Here is a 21,412-nt window from a genome sequence, read left to right as displayed (position 1 = left end):
AAATCTGATTATGTGATACATTTGTTTAAAAGCCCTTCAGAGCATACGGCCCTTACCCTGCCATTCCAGGCTCTTCACAAACTACCATGTTGGGCCTCCTAGGCTCACTTTTGCCCCTCCCATGATACACTGTGCTCGGGATAATAACCACTTGTTCCAGCCGGAGTGCATCTGGCCTCTGGGCTCTTTGGTATATATTGCTTGTCACAAGAATTTTCTTCTCTGTTCCCCACACTAACCCCTCCTTCATGGCCCAGGTCAGACATTTTTTGCCCTCTGGCCTTGCCTGACTGTCCTTGTCAACGTGTTCCCTGTGTGCAGCCATTATAGCTCACCACCCAATGTGCCATTATTTACCCTGGCTCCCTCCTTCCTCCAACCTCCACTGGAGGTCTCTGAAGACAGAATTCAGGCCTCTCTTGGCACAGGGCCCTCAGATCCTAACACAAGAGCTCTCATAACAGCCTGCAGGGATGAGACTGAAGCCCAAGCTTACAGACAGCTCTGGAACATGGCCTGCACACTTTAGCTCCCTTCACTGCCCCCTTAGGCAGTGGAAAGTCTTCCTCACACCTTCCTCCTGCTCCCTAAGGAAAGCAATCAAGACTTAGTGTGTTTAATCTGTTTCTGCTACAGCCATGGCTTTCGTGGTCATTTATTCTTTTCTTAAGATTCAGATATTAAGGAAGGCAGCTTACCAGAGAGATTTTTAAAACAACACAGGAAACCCAGAAGAGGAGAGAGAACATATTTTCAGATGATCCTGGTTGATCAGGATCCCATTTTCTGTCCAGCTTCCTATCAGCTAAAGCCCCCAGATATAAAACACACCTGAACACTTGTCTGTTGTAACTATTAAGATTTTAGAAAATCACTAGTGACTATGGGGAAACTCTTACCTGAGACAGACACTAAACAGAACATTGGACCTAGAAGCTTCACACTCATCATCTTCAGTCCACACACTTGCCCTGCCACACCCACATATGTGAGCACACAAACACACACACACACACACCCCCAAATGAGTGTGCCATAACCCCAGCTGTGATTACTGTAGACCAGTAGCCATCTGGGCTTGCGTCTCTCCTTGCATCAATACTCCTGAAATGTTGCCCAACTTGATTAAAGAGAAGAGGTCTTTGTTAGTGTTGGCCTACTCTAGCCTCAGCTCTCATTGATGATTGACATTTTTATTATAGAAAGGAAGTGGAGCGATCCTGAATACTGTGAAAACAAAAGCGAACCCGGCCATGAAGACCGTCTACAAGTTTGTAAGTATTGGTCCTGGTCTCAGGAGCCAAACAAATCCATTCCTTAACATGAGCAAAAACATGGATATAACCTGCTGCTCCATGGCAGAGGTGACTTGAAGGCTTTTACTCTATTTCCCACTGGCTTCCTTGCTCTGAGAATTATGTTGCCTTGTAACCAGGTTCATGACATTTTTTTTTTTTTTTTTTTTTTTTGTCGGTCGTGGGGCTTGAACTCTGGGCCTGGGCACTGTCCCTCAGCTCTTCAGCTCAAGGCAAGCACTCTACCACTTGAGCTACAGCGCCACTTCCGGTTTTCGGGTGGTTTATTGGAGATAGGAGTCTCATGGTCTCTCCTGCCCGGGCTGGCTTTGAACCGCGATCCTCAGATCTCAGCCTCCTGAGTAGCTAGGATTACAGGCGTGAGCCACCAGCGCCCGGCTAGGTTCATGACATTTTGAACTTAAAGTATATCCAAAAATGTTTCTTCAGCCACTGCAGTAGAGAAAGAGGAAGCTTCTAGCTTTGGCTTTTAAGAGTAGCCTGAGACATTTGCAGGGAAATGGATGGAGCTAGAAGGAATCAGTTGAGCGAGGTAAGCCAAGAGCAAAGAGACAAATGGTACATGGTCTCCCTGATAAGTGGATGCTAAATCCAAAATGTTAGGTGATACGGCAAAACTAACAGGACTTAAGAAACAAAGAACTCCCACTCATCTGGTCGAGCCACTACTAAATATCCCCATGCTGCTGATCACATGTATGGTGTATAACATGTAAACACCGTTATATGTTATAGACTGTGATAGACAATATGCTCCAGGAAAGTTAGAATGAACTTGTGACTTTAAATGAGCATCATTATTCCACAATACTGTGAAATCCGGGAAATTATATAATCACTTAATCACAATCAAAAAAAAAAAAAAAAGAACCTTGGGGAAAGTAGGGAGGGAAGGGATGGTAGGGGGAAAACAATGGAGGGGGTAACAATGTTCAATAGGAAGTATACTCATTACCTCACTCATGTAACTGTAACCCTCTGTATAGTATCTTTACAATTTTTTTTTAAAAAGACAAAAAAAAAAAAAAGAGTAGCCTGAGAGGTTAAAAACTCAGGCTGTTTCATGTATCCCTGAGATCCAGAACCAGAGCTATGATCTGGAAGTATCCTGACAACAAACCCTTCCTACGTGTGTCCCCATTACTATGTCAAATGGAGCAGCTCCTTTGTAGGTTAATGAAGAGGGTGCAGGATAGAAGCAAATTCTTCATCCTCCCTCATCACTTCTATAAGAGACTCATGCTCTCAGCAAAGTGAAAATAGAAGATTCCATCAATTCCTGGTGTTCCATCTTTTGCAAGCCTCAAGTGTTTGTTCTTGTGATTTCTCTTGCTTGCTAATTTGACCCTGAACCACTGAAGTGGAATGATTTGTTTAATTTTTCATTTTTAATTGTGTTAGTCCTTTCTAAGCTTTAACTATAGTTTCTATAATAGGGTAGGTGGCTGCCAACAGAGTCACATAGGTTTAAAATGACATAAAATAAAAACCACAGTGTCCACTGAAAAGAGATTTAGAAAATAGCACTATCAAAACAGTAAAGTCTGTTTCAGCCCTTCAGCCCAGGCAGAAAATTGATCCTAAGGCCCTGCCCTACTGAAATATAATAGATATTCTGAATCTTGCAGCCGGTAAAGCTGCTGTTTGACTCTTCATGGTAGCTGTCACCAGGCTGCCGAGATAAATAATTATACAGAGCAGAAGGACTTGCGAAGGAAAAGAAAAAAAATGTCTGCCTTCAAAATGCAGAAAATAAAATCTCTGCAGCTCCTTTAAGGGATTTTTTTTAACCTTTTACCATTGTATTTGTTTTCATAGCTATTATGTTTTCAACTTGATGATCCCATTTTTCCTTCTTTTCTAGTAATCAGAGAAGGTGATTCGCCACAGACTGAAATCAAGCGTAGTCCCTGCTGGAAACAGAAAGGGAATCTTAACTTAAATTAATTTTTCATGCAGGCAAAAGATCATGCAAAAATGGGAATAAAAGAGGTGAAAAACCGCTTGAAGCAAAAGGTACTTGAAGTTCTTATTCAAAATGTATAAGCACCATGTATGAAATGCGTGGCCACAAAAAAGTAGGATGTGATCAATAGAGGGCTGTTTGATACAGTGTTGTTAGCACACTTCAAAATGCATTACCAGCTGTCCGGGGGTTTTCACACTGTTATAAATATTCACAGACAAAAAAACTGTCTTCAAATAACATTAAGACTCTGGCTTAAACCCACAAAGGCAAGAAAGTTCAGAGTTACCACTGTTGGTCTGTCCCTTCCCCTCCCCACCAGGCCTGGGGTTTACAGGTGTAGGAAAAAATTGGCTTGGTCCCTCTTTCCTGACACTGTCCCCTTCCTGCTGCCACCCTCAACCGAAGGGCTGTTCATAAACCAAGCCAAGAAGCATCTCCAGGGACAGAACTGTGCTGGTCTCAGCAAGCACACGAGCCCCAGGCAGATATGTACAAAGGATGGCAGGATGAGGATGGTATAGCTTTCCCACCATGTCCATTAAACAGGAGAGGCCCAGCAGTTTATGTTGAAGACTCCGTGCAGGGAAAGAGAGGCCCTGATTGTTTCCATAGACGATTTGAAAAGTTGTCTGAGGTCACATTGGCTGCTTCCTGACGAGAATCCCCCCCAGCCTGAGACTTGAGTATACAGTGAGGTTATTGCAACAGACAAGGGTTTTTGATACGTTTCCAACACGATCACAGTTATTACTGCTGCCACCCCTTGTTAAGTACTTGTTAAGGATAGTCCAGGCTAGGAGTATTCACATTTAATCCTTAGAACAGCCCTGTGGTGTTATTCTCATTTCAGGAGTAAAGAGACTGTGGTTCAGAGGTGAAGTAATTTGCCCAAGACCACACTGTGTAAGCCTGGCACAGGCAGGATTAGATTCCAGATCTGCTGACTTCCAATGGCAGAGTGCTTACCACTACATACTTGGCACTGCCTTCCTTAAACAAGTGTTTTGTTTTCCAAAAGATGTCTAGGATCACTTACTTCATTATCCCCACACCCCTAAATGTACCACTCTAAAAAGGCCCTTTGTCTATCTTGGCAGTTTTTTTTTTTTTTTAATTGAAAGCAGTTTCAATTTTATAAGTCAGAAAAGACCTCTAATTAACTTGAAATGGGTCGAAGGAATTGATTCCTTCCTTTTAATTGGAAAATAATTTGCTCTGACTAAGCACTTAAATTCCTAGTTTCAGCCAACAGCGAGTTCTTAACAGCTAGGATGCACATCATCCTGTAACATAAATCCAGGCAGCCTGCAACTGCAGTCTGTTGCACATTGCCAGAGGCTACCAGGTGGAATTCTTTACTTGGGTGTTGAGTTGCTAAAGATCCTTTTTTATCTTCAGTCCCAATCACATGTAGCTGAATTGGATTGCAGATACTGAGCTGCAGGAAGGGGGCTTTTCCCTCCTTGCTGTCCAGCCTTTGGTTGGTTAGAGTGGCACCTAAACTAAGCAAAGACAGGAACCTCCTCAGGCCCCTGCACAGACAAGGTCAATGGCTCCCATTTCCTTCTGCCATACAGAAAACTGGAGACATCTTTTCACCATCCCGTTCAAAGGCACAAGCCTCTAGCCTTCAGAATATCCCTGCTCTATGATACCTGTCCTTGCCCCCAACCAGCAAGCGCAGCCTTTTTAATGTTACACGTTCATTTAAACAATCTAGATCAAGTCCCTTCCACACCACCTCCTTCTCCCTTCCTTGATAGTATCTAAAGCTGATTTTCCCCCTCCCCTTTCTCCCCCCTGCCAGTCTTTTCAAGAACAGCTTCGTGAGCTAATGTTCTATAGAGTGTCAGTACATTTCAGGTGACACAAACGGTGAAGGCATTTTATAGAAATGTGGCTTGTCACCATTGGACTGTTGACAGATCTATTAGTGCACCCTTTTCAATTTTCACTTTTCCCCTCTTCGGTCTTACAGATTTCCACAGACATGATATTTTGCAGTTGTTCTTGGAAGAGCTATTTTGTAATTGAAACTCTAGCATTGTTCAGTACATTCAGGTCCTGGGTCTCGGGCGCTCTCTGGCTTCCTTTCTTGAGCTAATTTAGGACTTGGCTTCACCTGACCTTTCTCACTGCAGTGGAAAATATTTCCTTGCCTCTTTTTTTTTTTTTCTCTACCCTCCTGCCCCCTCCCCTCTACACAGAACCTATCTATGTGCCTCCCTAAACACATCTTAATACAGACACCTCAAGTTTGGTTTCTGCTATGAAATCGAAGCAGCTCCCAACAAAGATCCAATTTTCAAATGTACTGGGTTGCCACCTGGCCTCCTCTAACTCTGCATAGCAATGGTGACCTCGCAGATATAATCAAGAACCCAATCTTGCCCCCTTTGCTCTTGCCTTGGGTTTGAATTGCAAATAGAAAATGTGGGACTGACCTGTGGAGAGGTCATCACGGTGTATGGAGGGTCCATCTCTAATATGACTGAGCAGGGCCCTTTCTCTGTCCCTTGTTCATTTGTGCTGCCAATTTTCAAAGCCTCTGAAAGAGGAGCTTTCAGGATATCTGTGTGACCATTGGCAAATAATTGTTCATAGATCCTATAGTGTGGCTTTATTCCACCTGCTCTGCTTCAGCCAGCAACAAAAAAAGAAAGATGGAGAACATATTTCTCTGGGTAAATGGAGCAAGGTGGTCAAGTTCTTCTGTAGCCTATGCTCCTTTGAAGTCTGACTTGCTCAAAATTGGGAAGAAGAAATGGCAAACATGCTACCCAGCTGATGCTTCCCAAGGGAGGCGGTGGCACCTCCTTGGTCATGTCCCTGTTAGGCATGACCTGCAGAAAAAAATGCCAGCAAATTGCAGATTCCACTGCTGCTCTGTGCCAGGCTGGCACAAGAATGCCCTGTTTTAAAAGCAGTGGCTACACAGACTTCCTTCTAACCTGAGTTGAACATTCAGATACTTCCATAGGATGTTATTTTGTGCCCTTGAGGAATGCCTGACATTTTTTATCCTTTTCCTTTGTTTATTAAAATATGTCAACCAAACATCCATTTCCTAACCCTTTGTAAAGTTCTAAGTCTTTGATCTTTGAAAAACAAATCAAGCTTGTTTAGAGTGTCTGTGATTGAAAGGAACAAATTCACAGTTGGCTTTAGTTTCTGGCCAAACATTTCCAAGTGCATTGAAGAGAGTGAGCAAGCACGGAGGGGAGAGCCAGGTAGACTCTTATAGAACAGACATTTTCACACCTTTTCACACAACTGTCAGCTCCCTGTCTCCAGACACATTAAAATATGCGGCAGCCTCAATCATAGACTCTCCAACTTTGGCTACTAGTTTGATATCAATATTCATCATTTAATTTACATTTGCTGTGGTGGGAGGTAAGCTAGGAAATGAAAAACACTGCATGGATCTCAGAGTGGAGATAGGTAGTTCCCCACCAGAGACAGAAAAAATCTTCACACCCATGGGGCCTTTTAAACTCCCGTTCATTAGGGATTTGGTGTTTGGGCCTCTGAGTCAAATGAGCTGGGTTCAGCATTGGTTGTGTAAGATGTTATCTATGTGGCCCTGAGCGAGTTACTAGACCTTTCAAACGTAGTTTTCCTCACCCATAAATGAGAGGAAACAGATTTTTACTGGATTGTCATAAAGATTAGAAGAGGACATGCATTTAAATAGCGATAGTGAGGAGCCACTCCATAAATGAGTTTTCATTCTGTTGGTTTGCGCATGCCCCACCTCTAGAACAGCCACACTTTGGAATTTCCCAAGCACCACAGCTCTGACCAGTCACTCCCTGGGATAAAACCTTTCTGACCTTGCTAAACTCGGCATCCAGGCAGGCTGCTACCCCCTCAGGTCTCTGTCTCAGAAAGCCTGGCCCTCTCTGGCCTCCTGCCTCCCCAAACCTGATTCCTGCCTCCCTGCCTTGCTTGAACCAAGTGTATATCATATGCTGTGCCTGTCTACTCCACAGAGAGGTGGAGTTGAGCTCTGTCAGGATTTTTTATTCCAGGTAATACTCAGGGAAGGTGATAGCAATGGCAGTGTTTTCTGCCTCCTTTTCTCTGCAGAGGGAGGAGGACTGGAAAAGCGCCAGTGCTTTGAGCCTGGAGGATCCTGGCAAGTTTGCCACCTGCAGTGGCCTCTGATCTCTGGCTCTGTCCAGTATTCCTCCTATGTGACCCTTCAGGAAGGAAGAAATCATCATCTTACCCCTTCTAACAGCCTCTTGTTTTTGCTTTTGAAAAATGACATTTAGAAGGTCAATTTTTGCAAACAAAGCATCAGGGAATATTCAACAAATAAGAGAACTAAAAATAAAATAATCTCTTTTGATAGTCTGAATTTTCATGTAGTATATCCTGAACATATTCTGGGCTACTAAATGTTTCTTCCACGTGTTATTGTTTTGAATGACTACATATAATTTTATCTGATGGCCATGTATACATTTAATACATCTCATTGTTAGACACCTAAATTAGTTCCAGTGTTTTCTAGACAAATACCCTGTAAGCAAGACTTTGCAGAAAGTCTTTTTTTTTTTCCTCTCATTTTTAATGAGCCAAAGGGCATATACCTCTTTCGGGTTTTACATGTAAATTGCCAGTTTGCAGAAGGGTACGAGAACACCCTTTCCCAGGCCCTTGGCTGATCTCTTCGTTAGTTGTGAGGCCACAGTTTCTTTAATAAGGGAGTCCAAAGTTGTAGGAACTGACTTCTTACTATGTGTAAGATCACTGTCAGTAGGACAGAGGAGCACTATTCCTGTGGCTTTCTTGGCTCCAAGCCCTGCTCTGCTTCCTATAGTCTCCTGAGAGGAAGCTGCTGTCCTTCCCCACTAGAGGAAATAGTGAAGAAATTGAAAGGTCAGAGATTGGTGGGGTGAGCCCACAGGATTTGGTTAGAAATCTCTTGCATCTCTGTATAAGCTAGCTAAATAAAATGAATGTAGCTTTTTGACAATCAGGCACATTTGTATATCGGATACATTTGCCTTCCAAATGTTCAGCTTAAATTTACAAAGATTTATTAGAAAGCATGTGCTAGATTCAAGAGAACCCAGACCCCAAGAATTCATAGTCTATAGGAGAGACAGCTAAATGGCTTGGCAGCCTGTGATCAGTCATTCATCCTCCTCCAGATGGTGGGGTGAGGCCCCCTCAATTTAGGACACCGTACTCTTGTATGCAATCATTGTAGGTACCTCACTTTCTAGCTTTGTGGCCGTGGATAAGTTATCCTCTCTTTGCCCCTGTTTCCTCACCGTTTACCAAGTAATCATTGTGGGAACCAAGTGTGAGTAAAGGTCATGGGTTTGGAAGAGTTCCTGCTGGGGGCATGCACTCCACCTAGGGAAGCTGTCTGCCCTTTGCAGGGGATGAGGATCCAACATTCCCTTTGTACAGTGCTAGGATGTTTTTCAAAGCTTCCTTATATCTCATTTAATCAATTCTTCCAGTGGCATTGAAGTTTGCCAAGCCACTGGTAGCCTCCTCTTGTAAAGAGGAAGAAATCATTGCAGAGAGTTTGGGTGAATGAGAGCAGGCAGCTAGTCAGTAGTATAAATAAAACTAGGAAGATAGCTTAGACTAAGATAATTTTCCCAAAACTACATACATGCATGTTTTTAAATACCTATTATCTTACAGTTTTACAGTTAATACACTTTCTTAACATGTTAACATTTTTTCAGCCACACACATGCAGTGTTCAATATTTTTTTTCTGAACCAGAAGTGAATATTTTATTGTTTGGCCTTATTAAAACTCTATGTTAATCCTCTAGGTGCTCCCACCTGGTTCCAAAATGCCCCTTTTGCCCTTCGTTGCTTTCTGGTGCACAAGAAGCCCCTCTCCTCTTTGTTCCACTTGACCTGAGCTCCTTAGAGCAGCCCCTTTCCAAACAAACCATTTCTAATTGGCTGTCGGCAGCCTCTTTCATCATTGAGTCTTAGCCTGGCTGAACCTGACTGATGTAATATGGGCCAAGCCCTCCCCATAAAGGAAGGGAGGTCATCCCCTGTGTCACGTCCCAAGCAGAGAGACTTCTCAAGGCTAGCCTCTACAGGCAGCCAATTCCTTAGGAAAGGAGGCCTGGTGGTAGGCAGCTGGATATGTGAGGTCAAATACATACACATAATGGGGGAATGTGATTGCTATTGTTTATTGAGTAGCTAATAATATTCTGTCCACTTGTATTGAATTACTTATCTCCATTAATTCTCACAAGTACCATATTCCCATTTCACAGATAAAGAATCTGAGGCTCTGAGGTGTTATATATATTTCCCCTTTAGCGTAGTTATTCAGTACACAACCACTTTCCCTCATGTGCTGCCACCACTGTTTCTATTCAGCTGAGAAGTTAAAGGAGACCCATTATGAAAAGTCTCCTATTGTGCAGAATTTAATGGATATTAAAAGTATATGTTCTGTCAGCAGAAATGTACTTTTGTTCATACAATGAAAGGAATTAGAAATTTCATTTGCATTCAATTCCGGATGTGTGTTATTTTTACATGGTGAAAATGATTAAATATTGTCTGTTTATATATTTATTCTGAGTCTTAACTAGTGAAGATTTAAGCAGCTTTCTTGACCTGACTAAAACACACACTACTTATGGCATGACTGGGCCACATCCATGTTCCAAACAACCCTGTGTGACTGGGCTGCAGGGGCTAGCCGCGGGAGCCATTTGCCACCTTAGGGTTTTTCTTTTCCATAGAATTTGATTCATTAATCGGATGTACAAATTTTTTGATTTAACAATATGTTTTTGGGTTCCCCAAATTTTTCCCAAGTCAAGGAGGCTTAGCTCAGAATTCAGAAAGAGTGAGGGGGTAGAAAAGAGGGGACATAAGCACACATTTTCACAAAAAGTAACATCATCAGCAAACAAATGTAGGAAAATGTCCACACTCGCAAATAACCAAAGTGATGCAAATTAAAACAACAATGAGGTCTAATTTTTCACCTATTAAATTAGCAATACATTTTTAAAATGATGAGACTAACAAGTACTGTGAAACTGTAGTGCATCTATTGTAGGTAGTTGGTGTAAATTGGAAAGCAATTTGGTAAAAATGAATATAAAGCCTTAAAAAAGATTTTTATCTTTTGACCTAGTAATTTCATTTCTAAGGATTTCTATAGAAATAATTTAAAAAGAAAGACTGTAATAGATATTTAGAAAGTTTAAAAATAGAAACAAAAACCTAATAGTAATAGGATTATTCATTAAATTACATGTCTGCTCAAAAATATCATGCATCCATTAAAATTATTATTATAATTACTGTAGCTCCATGGTGATGCTTACATTGGAAAAAAACGGGAAATAAAATTATGCATGAGCTATGATTGCAAGTAAATTTTAAATGTCTGCATATAAACAAAGTGATATGTAAAATGAAAATAGCTATATGAGATAATATGAAGGTGGTTCTTTTTTCACTCTTGTAAATTATTATATTACCTTTACATTTTGGCTTCTCTAGTCCTTGAAAGTTAAAGGACCAAGTTAGCTTCCATTGCTTTCATTTCCCCCAGGAGGTCAGGCTAAGAATGTTCCAGGAGAGAGGTCGTTGGCTGGGGGGGGGGGGGGGGGGGGAGGGAGGGATTATGGGTTGTGAGGGGACACTGATGCCACACCACCATCAACCCTAAACCATCATCCTTCCTACAGGACATCACGGAGAATGGCTGTGTCCCCACTACAGAAGAGTCACTGCCCAGGACTGCACCTTCCCCACTGGTGGAAGCCAAGGACCCCAAGCTGCGAGAAGACCGGAGGCCAATCACAGTCCATTTTGGGCAGGTGTGTACCCTGGGCCTGTATGAGTTTTGAGTGGGGGAGTGAGGGGACCGCAGTTGTTTTGTTTGTAACAGAAGCTGTAGCACATGCAGCAATTTCCCATTCCAGCCTTCCTTGGCAAAGCAGCTCCAGAGAGTTTCTCACGTCGTCAAATGTTTATGTGCTGCAAATGTGTTTTGAAGATGATTTGCAAAACTTTCAGGAGACAGTATAGCTCTGGACATCAACTAGCCCCTCTGTTGACTGGAGTGATTAAATGTAGCTGCTGCCACCCTCACTCCCAGACACTGCCTTTAAGGTGCCTGTCAGCTAAGCATCTCATTAGAACACTTTAGCATCCCAGGCCCTTCTTTGCACTTTCAAATAAAAGGCAACAAGCAAAGTCTTATTAAAAAAATCAATTACGAGTTCTTTATTAATATACTTCCTGAAAATCAATATCCAGAGTCATGCTTCTCAGAGTAAGCACCCTCACTGTGGTTCCATAGATCCAGTTCTTACCCAACTGTATGAAAAGACCTCAGCATTTGAAAAACTGTCCGTACTTTGGGGGTTTATTTCCCCCTGAAGTAACACATTGTGCTCTGTACAGAAACTAAAATTTGTATTGTGGTTAAATTTTTGGTTGAAAAGGTTATGTAGTCATCCTTACTTCTTATCTGTCATCTCCTCTGTTATTAGACATTATAATTTTTCTGTGTTTATGGCAAATGGCTCAGTTGGTAAAGTTTAGTGTACAAATTCATTTGTGATTTTTTCTTTGGTTGGGGTTTTGGTTTTAGCTGTGTTGGGGATCAAACCCAGGGCCTTGTACACTTGCCAGTTCTTGCAAAGTTATTTCTTTTTGAATCACCTGATTCTCTTAACCATTTGTCAATGAGGCATGATTAAACTGGTTTCTATGATTTTCACTTCAAATGTGATTTCCATTTCAACCACATAAAGGACCCAGAATCATACATTTAGAAAATTACTGATTTTGGCAGGTTTACCAAATGCCTACTATGTACAGGACATTGAGCTGTTTGGAAATGAACTGATGAAATTGCTGCAGTAGGTTCTTACTGTAAGATGTGAATTGATTGAAACATGAAAATCATTTTCCTCTATCTCTCATATTTTGTTCATACATCTGTAACTTGGGGAAACTCACCCCTTTTCTGATTTTAGACTTGAAAGGGATGTTGTAGAAATTGAAATGTAGCACAAGAAAGTAGTGTGAACAGGGTGGTACTCATTTGGCTAATGATCATCTTCAAACTGGACCCGTGTTCTCACCCCTGAAGAGCCGCTTCCTCCCCGGCTTAGGCCCTGTTGGAGAGACCCACACCCCTGTTCCTGGCTGCTTTTGCTGAAAGCACAACCCTGGCTGTCACCAGCATGGCATTCCAGAGTCAGCTTCCTGCTTTCCTTTGTCCTCATTCCTACACACACCAACCTGCCCATGAAAGAAGCCCCTCGCTGGAGTTTGGAGCCCATTACAGAGAAAGAGGGGGCGGGGGAGAGGGATTTCATGGTGTTAAACATTCCATTTTTCGAAACACACAAAAAAAGGAGGCCCTATTTGAAATGGAGAAAGACCTTCTTTCCATTTCAGCAAGAAGTAGAGATGCTTTAATGTCATTCCCAGCTAAATGCAGAATAAAACTGTGCGTGCACATGCGGGTGGGGGATAAACAATTAAAAAAGCCACCCCAAACTCTGTTGAAATAAGAGCTGTCTGTGCCTTCACAGGTCTGCAAACTGGAGAGGATGAAAGTGGCTTCCCCCCCCCCCATACACCCCGTTTGTCACTTCCCTCACGTGGCTGCCAGCATTATGCAAGTGTACAAGAAGGCAGGATTTTTTTTTAATGCATGCATGCGGATTAAGGTCAAGCCCCTAGTATCAGCCATGCAGCGGGCTCTCCCTTCCAGCTGCAACCACAGAGCCTACCCACAGCCGAGAGATGCCTTAATTGAGACGTGCTGTCAAAGTGACAAACACATTTGCATACAGTCTACACTCTATTTATTTTCTCTGGAAAGGTCTACAGTCTGCTGTTGGTTGAACATTCTTAATCAGTTTGCTGTAAGTGAACTGCCAGCTAGCTCACTTGTGCCGGCCTCTTCATTAGGTGACAGATTAGCTGTGGGGGATGGGCCAGGGAAGCTCAGACCCCCCTTTCTTTTAACTCTTTCTAGCTTTGCCCCCTGGGTGGTAGGTTGTCCTTCAGCCTTTCCCCAGGCACCAGGTTTGATAGGCCACTGGTCACAGCAGGTAGAGCCTACTGGGGTAGGTAGCCATGAGTTTTAGGGACTTGATAATATTTCCAAACAATAGACCTTTGAATTCCAGTTCAAAAATATCTGCCGTATCCTCCTGCCATCTGCACTATTTTTGGTTAGTTGATAGTTTTCTTTTTTTTTTTTTTTCTTTTTGTCCGGGGGGGTGGGGGGGTCCGGTCATGGGGCCTGAACTCTGGGCCTGGGCACTGTCCCTCAGCTCTTCAGTTCAAGGCTAGCGCTCTACCACTTGAGTTACAGCGCCACTTCTGGCTTATTTCTTTTTGCTTATATGGTGCTGAGGAATCGAACCCAGGGCCTCAGGCACGCAAGGCAAGTGCTCTACCACTGAGCCAACTTATAGACTCAAACCCACCATACATACCATCTTTAGCCTTTTATTAAGCAATTGGTAAAATTATAGGTTTAGTATACTAGTGCAATTTCTTTGTAAGCACATAAAAATTTTTAAATGTTCATCTGTGGCTCACCAAAGCCATTCATAAAGCCCTAGTGATACATACTCTCTTTGGAGAAAGAATAGACCACACACACACACCGTAATATCTGTGTCATCTCTGTCATAGACTTTTGAGAAAAGGAATCATTAGCCCTATTTTATGGGCCCAGAGCTGGAACTCAGAGCTCAGAGCTCAGCCCTGCAAGGATTTGCCCAGGTTATGTCACCAGCATGGAAACCCAGGACAGTCATGACTGGGGCCTACACCGGCTCCTTCCCCAAGCAGAATTCTGCTATTCCATGCATCTGTTCAAGTTGATATGTCCCAGAAAATAATTCACCTAGCCAGAGCATGTGTACTAACCTTAGAAATATCTTCCCATTGGGTTTCTATTTCTGTAGATTTTCTTCTTTAAGAACACTTAGCTACATCAAAATAAATAATAAAAAAGAAAACACAAAGATCAGTTAGCTGCCCCATGAGGCTCTGTAGCGAGGACTAGCAAGAAGGGAGCTTGGCATCAAGGCAGGGGTGACCACTGCTAGAAAGAAAAGGTGCTCTCTTGCCTTCTGCTTCAGACTGGGACCATCTCTCCCCATTTGATTATACATTTCTTAATCTATATACATGTCTAAGATAAATAACTCTGTCTTCACCCTCATAGGGCATGATGGAGACAGACACAGGGCAATGTGAGAGGTGAGCTCAGTGTTCTGAGGACCCACAGAGGGAACTTCTCCCCACTGATCAGGACACAGTCTCAAGTTGGAGCCTTTATTAAAAGATACTTTGTCAACAAGCCAAACTCACTACAGTTCATTTGTTTGCTACAGCAGACATATACTGTGTTACCTGGAGCTGACAGGGAACAAAATAACTGGATTTTTAGTTAGCCTCTGCATCTGTATCATGGATGGTTTATTTGAATAGTTTAAAGGTATCAAGGAACTTGCAAATGTCTATTCTTACCTTGAAAAATATTTAGGTTTGGAGAAGCATTATGAAACAATTCTTCTCCCCAGATTGAGAAATAAGATCCAGGGGAGAAACAAATGAGATTTTAAATGCCAACTTTTTAAAATAAGACTAAAAGGAGAATGTTACACTAGACTTGAGGCTAAATGGTTGTTAAAGCATTGCCTAAATCTTTGAAAGGCAGAGTTATTCCACACGGGGTAAGTGGACAATGGTGGAGGAGCTGCTAGCCTAGGAAGGAGCTGGAAGGAAGGAGGGAACATGCTCAGTTCCTTTCTAGACTCAAAGAGAGAGCCTCACTGCTTCCCAACAGGGCTGGGGAGACAAGGCAAAATAAACTCAAGGTCCCCTGCTTTTGTCCTCTTGGATGAGGAATGGAAAGTCCTCCTCTCCAAGACTTGAGAAGGGCTGAGGAAGCAGTTCATTCAGTTAGAGTCAGCAGAGGTGGCACCCCATCAAAACTATACCCTGTGTTTAGTCCGATGGCCCAGGTTACCAGATGATTTCATATTCTTTCTCCTGATCTTAACCATCTACTAGTAAGGAAGAAAGCCTGGAGAGACAGAGAGAGAATGTGTGTGTGTGTGTGTGTGTGTGTGTGTGTGTGTGTGTGTGTGTGTGTGTGTGTGTGTGTCTGTGTGTGTCTGTGTGTCTGTGTGTGTCTGTGTGTGTCTGTGTGTGTGTCTGTCTGTGTGTCTGTGTGTCTGTGTCTCTGTGTCTGTGTCGTCTTTGTCTGTGTCTGTGTGTGTGTCTTTGTCTGTATCTGTGTGTCTGTGTCTGTATGTGTGTATTCACTCATGCATGTGCCATTTCTAGGGCCTGAACTCGAGCCTTGGCACTGTCCCTGAGCTTTTTGCTTAAGGCTAGTGCTCTTCTATTTGAGCCATAGCTCCACTTCCAGTTTTCTGGTGGTTAATTGGAGATAGGAGTCTTACAGACTTTCCTGCCCAGGCTGGCTTCATACCAAGATCCTCATATCTCAGCCTCCTTAGTAGTTAGGTTTACAGGCACCCAGCAAGGAAGAAAACCTTTTACCCATTGTATGAATGAGGAAACTACTTTGGCTGGGACAATGTTTGCTGGAGAGACTAGCTCAAGCCTGCTCCAAAGCTAGCAGCAGCATCTCTGCTTCTCTGGGATACTGAATTTTAGTTCTGTGTGTGGGCTGCCAACACTGTGGGCTAGGGCCAGGCTGGCCCTCTCAGCCCTCTATTGAGAGTGAGGTGGGGGGGATACAGTCTTAGGTTGCCTTTCACTGTTTCCTTCATATTTCCCCTGATTGGCCTGAAAACAGAGCAATTACCTACTTTGCAATCTGTCAGATTCCAAATTTTGTATATTGAAAGGTACCCATTTGAACAAAGGTTTCTAAATTTCTGTAATGTAAAGTTTTAAGAGCTGGTTAAACCAGAGTTCTAACCAGACACTACTGCGGCTTCTGAAACAGAGAGATTTGGATACCATCCTATAACCAGCTTTTGGCATGTCATTGTCTGTCTATATGCTTGCTGAGTTTTGGTATTTACAATTTTGGCCATTTAGTCTTATGCTGAGCTCAAGAGGCTGCCCAGCAAGCATATGCCTTATAGTACCATAGCTCTAAGAAATTCTCTGCCCATTGAGCTTGGAAGTCACACATAATTCCCTTCAATTTAGCTGTTCCTCCCAGACACCTCCAGCAGGTGACCCATACTCTGCAACGCCTCATGCACAGGCTTCCATTGACACTTCCTGCTAAGACCCCTCCATCGTCTCCATCTTTTGTCTCAGCAAATGGCACTGCTGAGCCTGATCCATACCCTGAGAGCCTCTTGGTCCCACTTCCTGAACTCTGTATAGTTCTCTCCTCTCCATCAGCTGTGCCACAGCCTTAGTGCAAGCTTTGAAATTGCTCACCTGCACTGTGCCAATCTCCTAACTGGCATTCCTCACATGACATTGCAGAGGGCCACCTGAAGTATATGCAAGGGGCCATGTCACCCCTTTGTCCCTAGCCTCCTTTAAAGATTCCAATGGGCCTATGAGGCCCTTTACCATCTGCCTATCCAATCCCAGAGTAGGTCCCTTCTATAAATCTTCCTAGCTCCCCTAAGAAGAGCTGTGCTACTTTGTGCTACTCCAGGACTTTGCTCATGACACACTTCTCAAACAGCCGTATGTGTTTCTTTAGTGCATATCTCCCTCACAAGATCATGAACCTTTCAGAAGCCCACCTTCTTACAGGGTCTGGCATGGAGCTAGGAATCAATATATACCAGGTACTTGTTATTGCTATGGGTGTTTTAATTAGGCCCTAACTTATTGTTGTTTAAGTGTTTGCTGTGTTTCCTACGAGTTAGTTAATTTTATGTATGTTGCTATGCTTCTATTTCTGTCCATTTGAAGAAGAAATGCGAATATTCAATTAGTGGTCAAAAACTATTTCCAAATTTACTTTCTATCAATAAGAATTGGTTTATTGTAGAACTAGCTCTGTATTATAGGAACTTAGTTCCTGTCTTTTTTTTATTTTGTGTGTTTATATGAGGTCCTAAGGTCAGTCATAAATGTTCAGAAAGTCCCAGGGAGATGAACCAGGTAGAGGACTGGGTCCCCTTCCCTTGCTTGCACCCCAAGGATGCTACACATACCTATGCAGGAGAGGAAGAGAGTGGTCAGAGGAGGGAAAGGTCCATCATCTCTTGAATTACAGGGAATAAAGCAACTGTATAAACCAGACATAAAGGTGTTACCTGCAAAGGACACTAAGATACATAACCAAATGCAAAATGGACCCTAATTTGGATTATATGGATTTTTTGTTTTGGGTTTTGTGTGTGTGTGTGTTTTGGGTCAGTTAGAGGCTTGCATTTAGGACCTGGGCTGTGTCCCTGAGCTTTTCTGCTCAAGGCTAGGATTCTACCACTTTGAGCCACAGCTCTACTTCTGGTTTTCTGGTGGGTTCTTGGAGATAAGAGTGTCATGGAGTTTCCTGCCTGGACTGGCTTCAAACTGCGATCCTCAGATCTCTGCCCCCTGAGTAGCTAGGATTATAGATGTGAGCCACTGGCACCTGTCAGGTGTTTTTGTTTTTGTTTTTTGTTTTTGTTTTGTTTTGTTTGTTGGTCATGGGGCTTGAACTCTGGGCTTGGACACTGTCCTTGCACTCTTCAGTACAAGGCGAGCACTCTACCACTTGAACCACTTCTGGTTTTCTAGTGGTTTATTGGAGATAAGTCTCACAGACTTTCCTGCCTGGACTGGCTTTGCACCATGATCCTCAGATCTCAGCCTCCTGAGTAGCTAGGATTACGGGCGTGAGCCACCAGTTGCCCGGCTTCTTGTTTTTTTAACTTTAAAGTTAAATGTCTTTAAAGACATTCTTAGGGAAGTTGGAAATTTTGAAGATGACTGGAACATTATAGATGATATTGTTACTATCATAGTTTTTAGTGTTTCTTATCTTTGTATTTACAAGATTCTTGCCAAAGTATATAGAGTGTAATATGATGCCAGAAACTTTTTTTTAAATGGCCAAAAACTCATACCTACACACATACATAAACACACGTGTATATATAACATCTGTTCATAAGGACAGAGAGGGGAGAAAAAAGAACACATTGACAGTCCCTATCCCCAGATGTCACTACTAAAAGGTACATGCCAATGAAGTAGCTTGAATAAAGCACAGATTTTAGAATCATGCAGCTCTGGGCTTAAATTTCAGCCATCACTGACTATACACTTAATAACTGACTTTAATGTTGGTGAAACTCTGTTTCCTCCTCTTTCATCTGGGAGTGATAATACTACATCATAGATTATTGCTATTGTTACTAAATGGGACCTATAAGTATTTGGCTCAGTGCTGGCCCTAGGCCCAGGATAAACAGAAGTGTCTTTCTCTTGGCTGCCTGTCCCTGCTGAGTAGCCCCTCAGCTGGCCCTGTCTTCCCTGTGCTTGGTCATGCATGATCTTAGGTCTTAGAACACATACTCCTGCAGGCTCTGCTCCTGCCACTCATGCTACATTCCCCACTGCTCTCAGCAAAGTCCAGAAGAGGGGCACGCCAGTATATGTAGGGAGAGGTACTGGTGGCATGGACAGGTGCTAAAGATGGCCAATGATAGAGCCTGACTCAAGAGTCCAGAGCAGAATAGGGCTGGGGGGAGGAGGGACAGATTTGGGCAGCCTGAACCAAGTGTCACCAAGCTAGTGAGTATTGGGGTCTATAGCCCAAAGTCATTTTCTTGGCCAGACTTAGCTCAGTCATCCTCTCAGAACCTGGCAGATAGAGCCCCCTACTCCCAACCCTCTCATTTCCAAATCCTATTTCCCCCTTTCCCCTGCCCATCCTTGTCTGCCTACCACATCCCCTACAACTCTCTTGCTCTGGTCCTGCCTTTGTGCCAGCTACAGCATGACTGTGACAGCACCCTACCCCTTTGTTCTAGCAGGTGGATGTCCAAAGTTGTTTCCGCTGGGCACTGCTATTACCCAAAGCAATGTGAATCCCAGATGGTGGTGGGCCACGATGGAGGGTGACTGGCCAAGCTGCTCTTGTTCAACCTGTGATGCCCAGAAACCTCTCTCTGATAGAGCTTGATAAAGTTGGCCAGGTTGGCTCCTCAGGACAGAGACATTAGATTTCAGGAAGGAAACGTTGCCCATCAAAGGGAGATCAGCTTGTGGGGACTCATAGGCTGAGTTGGAAACTCAAATGGTTTCTGATGAAGTGCTCAGTGTTGCCTCCCCCGGAAGTAGTCCTCGCATAACAGGAACCTGGCCAGGCCTGAGATCCCAGTGGTATGAGTAGAACTCCTTCTCTTCATGGAAGGGCTGGAGAAACCTCAGCAGCCGATATAAATCCAGCCTCAGAATAGCAGATTCTGAGCTACACCAGCTCCATGCAGCCCAGGCTAAAGAAGGGTTGAAGCCAATGCCAAACTGTCCTCATGATCCCCTCCTTCTGGGACATGAGCACTAGAGTGTCAGGTTAAGCCCTTCATGTATGCTGGGCATAAGGCTGATATAAGAGGTCAGGGGGCTGAGTTACTCACCATCCACAGGTGAGGCCTGGAGAGCTAAAGAAAACAGGCCTCTGTCCCCACAATCAGGACTACTGGCGGCATTCCAGGAGCTTAGCCATGTCATCTTCCCAGCCACCCACAAGGGTCTTGGGAGAAGACAGGTTTGGAGGGAATGGAGACCTACCCAAGGGTATGCAGCTCAGAAGCAGTAGTCAGGGTTCAGCACCACATTGTTGACTGAAGCTCAGCTCTTACCCAGCTCTGCTGAGAACACGGCACCTTCCTGCTGGAAGAGTCAGGCCCAGTACTTAAGACTGGGTCGGTGAGTCCCAAGATACTGAGCCATGGTGAGATGTTCCTGGTCCTTCCTGGGCTTCACTTGGCACAAAAATAAGTGTGCTGAACCTGGTAGACAGTGTACCAAACCCACCATTAATCACAAAAGCATACTGGGTGCTCTCCTAATATGGGCAAGGGAGGAGAATATAGGATACAAATGGAGCAGGTATAGGAGTCAGTATTGTTAGTTTTGAGTGCCAGTTCAACCCCAAAGACCAGGGCCTATGTTGGGAATCTCAATTAGTTAAGATACATTTAATTTCAGGAGACATAAGACCCAAAAGAGAAATTGATAGCTCATACCAGCTTCACCTTGGTCCAGGTATCAAATCATATTTGTCAGACCTTTTTTTTTTTTTTTTTTTTTTTGCGGGGGTGTGGGAGTAGGGCTTGAACTCGGGGTTTTGGCTTGGTCCCTGAGCTTTACTGCTCAGTGTTAACACTGCTAGCTCCACGTCTGGCTTTTAGGTGGTTAATTGGATATAAGAGTCTCAGCCTTCCTGCCCAGGCTGACTTCAAAACATAAGCCTCAGATCTTAGCCTCCTGAGTAGTTAAGGTTGCAGGCATGAGTCACCAATGCCGAGGGGTCAGACTTTTTTTTCCTTCTGTATTTCTTCTGCAAGTGCCACTCTCAGCAAGCTTCCCCCTGCTAGTGAGACAAGTGCAGGACCCACAAGAAAGAGAGTGTCACCTCCTAGTAACTTCTAGACAATATATGAGCTTCACTTATTGAATCAACATTGAACATGTGCCCATCTCCTTACCATCCACTGTGGCCCAAAGTACATACCTGTTATCAAGAGAAAGAAACCAAACCAATCTGATAATATGTACAGAGGCCAAACATAAACATTGTCCCAACTTCTTGTCCTGTTGTCAGGGGCAGAGAACAGTCAAACCCAAAGGAGTCCTGAAACGAAGAGACTATACAGGGCTGAGAATCAAGGCCAGATGTCAACCAGGGCTCCAGAGAGAGAGAGAGGACAAAGGAGAGTGTGCCAGCCAATGAGATAGGAGCCAGGTATTCCAGGTAAAAGGACGGGCACAGCTGTCTGCTGTTGCCAGTGATGGAGAATGACAGCATCAACTGCAGTTGAGGGCAAGGAATGGCAAGGAGAGAAGCCATGTACCTAGATCATGTGTCCCTCAAGTAATCACTGATGGCTCTTTTGTGCCATGTCTGGAAAAGTGAAGATGACAGTGTGGGCCCTCATTGCAGGGAGCCCACAGTTCTG

General features: G+C 43.6%; 1 protein-coding gene across 7 annotated transcripts in view; it reads left to right on the top strand.

The window, feature by feature from the left end:
- Dennd1a (DENN domain containing 1A) overlaps positions 1-21,412 on the top strand; it is a 482,983-nt gene that overhangs the window by 418,601 nt on the left and 42,970 nt on the right. For all 7 annotated transcript variants that reach the window (XM_070013301.1, XM_070013293.1, XM_070013274.1 and 4 more), the window contains 3 exons: positions 1,203-1,274; positions 3,276-3,332; positions 10,997-11,128. In XM_070013301.1, coding sequence (XP_069869402.1) covers positions 1,203-1,274; positions 3,276-3,332; positions 10,997-11,128 — 261 coding nt within the window. The remainder of the gene's footprint in view (positions 1-1,202; positions 1,275-3,275; positions 3,333-10,996; positions 11,129-21,412) is intronic.

The sequence above is a fragment of the Dipodomys merriami genome, unplaced genomic scaffold (assembly GCF_024711535.1).
Source record: "Dipodomys merriami isolate MVZ:Mamm:240054 unplaced genomic scaffold, mDipMer1.0.p SCAF_11, whole genome shotgun sequence".
Lineage (NCBI taxonomy): Eukaryota > Metazoa > Chordata > Mammalia > Rodentia > Heteromyidae > Dipodomys > Dipodomys merriami.
Note: the sequence above shows the minus strand (reverse complement) of the source record. Positions and strands in the feature narration are given on the sequence as shown.